The sequence below is a fragment of the Cicer arietinum genome, chromosome 4 (genome assembly GCF_000331145.2).
Source record: "Cicer arietinum cultivar CDC Frontier isolate Library 1 chromosome 4, Cicar.CDCFrontier_v2.0, whole genome shotgun sequence".
In the NCBI taxonomy this organism is placed as follows: Eukaryota; Viridiplantae; Streptophyta; class Magnoliopsida; order Fabales; family Fabaceae; genus Cicer; species Cicer arietinum.
Window position 1 is genome coordinate 25943340 of NC_021163.2, and position 3934 is coordinate 25947273.

Consider the following 3934-nt stretch of genomic DNA (forward strand, 5'->3'; position numbering starts at 1 on the left):
AGAGCGTGAACGTCGTATGGATTTCGTTCCTGAAGTTTCTGCTATCAGGACTGATCATATTGAAGTTGATAGGGAAACTTTAGATATGCTTGCTGCTCTTGGTATGGCGGAGATTCCTGGTGTTGTTCAGGTTGATCCTGTTCCTGTTCAGCAGATTCCGTTTGCTCGCGGTGGTGCTGCTGGTGGAAGGAGGTTTTAATCTTTAATTTTGAGATTAAGGGTTTATTTTTTTTGGATTTTGGAATGCTTTATTTTAGAGTACTTTGAATTTTGTTATAAGTTTGGAAGAAATTTCGTTTGAGTTTTGGATATTTAAACTATTTAAGTTGTTGTTATGGAATTTGTCTAGTTTACTTTCCTTATTCTTTTTAATTTTTATGGTATAGGTAATGATATTATATTTTTGGATTATGTTCTGTGATTTGATTTCTGTTGTCATAGGATTTCTTGTTTATTTGGTTGCTTTGTTGAATTCGTGCGGTATGGAGTGATTATATTCTGTGATTTTATTTTGTTGCTGTTAGGGTTTCTGTATTTTGATAACTTCTTTTGACACCAGTTGAATGGACTTTGTGGTAGGAAAAGAGCTACTTACTTTTACGTGTAACTACAAAAATTATGATGTCACTTGATATTGTTGAGTTCTAAAAACCAAAATGTTGATGGTTGTTGTTAACAAATAGTATTGCTTACGGTTGTGAAAATTGAATTTAAATTTATCTCATTTATGTGCAAGATGTAGATGAAGATGATTTATTCCCTATCTATTTGCAATGCGGGCAAGGCCTTCTCTCGCTGTTTTCTTTGTTTTCCCGTTCCTTTTTACTCTGTTTCTCTCTTTTTGGTTTATTGTGCTGTTTTCTGTTTCTGCAGAAAATGGCAGAGTCATCTGCAACACCAATTGGTCCACAACACTATTAGAATTTGATTACAGAACTTGATTTTGATGTTGGGTTTTAGTTAAGTATGATCACTCTTTTGAACCGTTCCAATTAGAGGTGTACACGGGCTGAGTTGGTTTGTTCTTAGCCAAATTTGATACCTGAACTGATCAATTTTATTTGGATTGAGTTGAGCTTTCAACCCATGATTTTTACATCAAACCCAAATAAGCTGGTTGGTTAACAGGTAATAAAAAAAAATCATTTAAAAAAAATGTAATTAAATTTAAATATTTGGAATATCTAAAAAAATAATAAAACTATGTCGTAATATATCATTTAATATTTAAAATACATACACCAACACAACAAATCACTTAAAAGTTAATCTTGCTACCCAAAATTGAACATAATTGGACTTCAAAATTGAACATAATTAGATTAGATCCGAACTTGAATAGGTTAGGTCAAAATGCGGGTTGAATTAGATTGAGTGATCGGGTTTGTGGGTTTATCCGTACCCATAAATATTCCTATTTCCAATAGCGCTCATTCTGACATCTGCAAACCCGTAATTACATATGCTTCTTTGAGACTGACGACATAGTAAAAGAATAGGAAATAATTTGATTGGGGTATTTGTTTGAACATTGGTCCCTCATTATATGGATTTTGGGTCCTTGGGTTACAAATTACAAAGTTAGATATTTTTTGTTTGAGCTGCAGACATGCAGTTTAGTCTTATTGTTGATTAAAGGCCTTTTTGTTTGGTACTATTTAGTTTCTGCTCTTGTGTTGTTTGCAATTCTTTTCTCTCATTTGTTTGTTATTGATGATAATGGATTTCCCTTTTCATTTTGGTGTTTTCTCCCTTATTTTTGGCCTGTCCCTTGCTCTTTCGCGCACCAGCTCATTGCTTATCCTTCTTTGTTGGCCACCATCTAATAGGAAGAGTAGGATTCAGATTTTAGAGAAAGAGGTGAAAGAGCATAGTAGTAGTCCCGTGAAGCCTCTTCTAGTGGGAGGTGTGGTCTTCCCCCAATTCATAGAAACGATAAATACTAATGTTGCAAGACGGGAATATATTATAGTTAGTCCTTAAGACTATAAAACGCTCTCAATTTAGTCCTTGAGACTATCAATATCTCACAGTTGTTTGTTTTACAAACGTTACTTAGTACATTCTTCCATCAACACTAATTTCTAACATTGTAAAACATGGATGATGTGGTCTGTTAAGTATCACTTGGACGACATCGTGTAATAAAAAATTAATTAAAAAGATATATAAAAGTTATATTGTCTTAAAATTGTTTCTTCTTTCTTCACTCTACTCTATTTCTCCTTCCTTTCACACCTGCAAGCATCATCTTCCATCAACTCTGGCCTGCTTCAATTGCATCTGTCTATAGTCTAGTCTATGACAAATCCAAGCTAAGTCAGACTTTTTTTATGCACAAGTTAATCGTATTTAGTTAGAAAGGCTGGGCTAAGACCTAGATCAGACCTTAACAATGAGCCTTTGACAGGTAATAGGTCATGTCTAATATTTTCAATGTAGGTCAGACTCAACTTTGGAAAGTCTAATTCGCTCTAGTCTATTTTCACCTGTAGTTGTTGCCCTTTCTGTAAGAGTCCGACCTCCTTCCACCTCGTAGAAATAGCGAGTTTTTGTCTTCCGTGAAAATTAAATTCGGTACGTAGCGGATAAGTACCACGGTCCTTTCATTCTCACTACGAATCGAGTTGTAGCTCAATTGATAGTGGAAATGAATGGATTGTGGGACTTATCCCTTAGGTACAGGTGGAGAGGAGAGCAAGAAGATCGTGATTAATATTGTCGATAACGGTAAGAGTCGGACTGTTATAATTCTCTCTGTACAAATTTGCTAATATGTTTGTTTTTTAATATGGTAATATTATAAATATAACTTAATATGTGTGTATTATTAGTATAAAATAGATTTTTTATATGTCTAATCAAATCATATCATTTAAACATTATTATACTATTATTTAAATATCATAATAATAATTTTATATAATCTTTTTAAATAAATAAAAATACGATACCTGTTCGATTGATTTTTAAATTCGTCCCTAATTCCTAAATACATCCATAATACTTTGTTAACAATATTCTTGTAGCTGTGCTCAACAATTTTGTTGATTGAGTGTGCGTGGTAGGGTAATTTGGGGAGACTTTTAATTCTAATTGGTCGACATTTCTTTAGTCTATTTAGAAATTGAGAAATAATAATGTTAATCTTTTAGACTACAAAAATATTGTGTTTAGATGTTTGTAAGGGTGAAAATATTTGTAAGTTTTGGTTACTTCAGAGATTTTTGAGGATTATATTTTTGGAGTATGTTTTTGTTTGGACTATGGCTTCATTAGATTTGTTGCTTTAGATCTCTTAGATGATGGTGTTCTTTACCGTGATCTTATCTGATGGATGTTTGGTCTATTCTTAGAATGCCTTATATTATGAATAGTTTGTAAATATATATTATTTTAGCTTTTCAAAATCAAAAACTAAGAAAGTTTTAATTATAATAAATGAAATAGCTAATATCAACTTTTGAGTTTGAATCTCTGTTTATTGAACACTATTAAACAGAATACTATTAATCTTTATGAAGTGAATAAAATAATAAAAATAATTAATAGAGATTAAGAAAATTTTGAATTGAGAAGATCCAAACTCATCATCATATATCCTTCCTAAATACATTGCTAATTAGGCATCATTCACAACAATATTCTACGATAAATTAATTATACCAACTACTTGAAAAAGAAATAAACTATCCAATCTGTTTTATAATAAGTGTCATTTCAATTTTTCGTAAACATATTAAGAGAGAAATCAATTTACTATTGAAGGAATTGACTATGATCATTGCAAAAAAGCAGTACGGAACCTTCTTAGGGGCCTGCATGGGTCATGACAATTATTAAAATAATAATGATAAATTACTAAAATATCTTCAAATTTTTAAGATTTTGAGAAACTGACATTACCAATCTATGTGCATCTCTCCCTTCATTC

At 31.7% G+C, this 3934-nt stretch overlaps 1 protein-coding gene across 1 annotated transcript in view; it reads left to right on the top strand.

Annotated features, from left to right (window-relative positions):
• Positions 1 to 411, top strand: part of LOC101513483 (small ribosomal subunit protein eS17-like) — a 1048-nt gene extending 637 nt beyond the window's left edge. The window contains exon 2 of the mRNA XM_073366913.1: positions 1 to 411. This exon is cut by the window's left edge and continues 2 nt beyond it. Within this exon, the coding sequence (XP_073223014.1) occupies positions 1 to 199 (199 nt within the window). The 3' untranslated portion in view covers positions 200 to 411.
• The last annotated feature ends 3523 nt before the right edge of the window (positions 412 to 3934 follow it).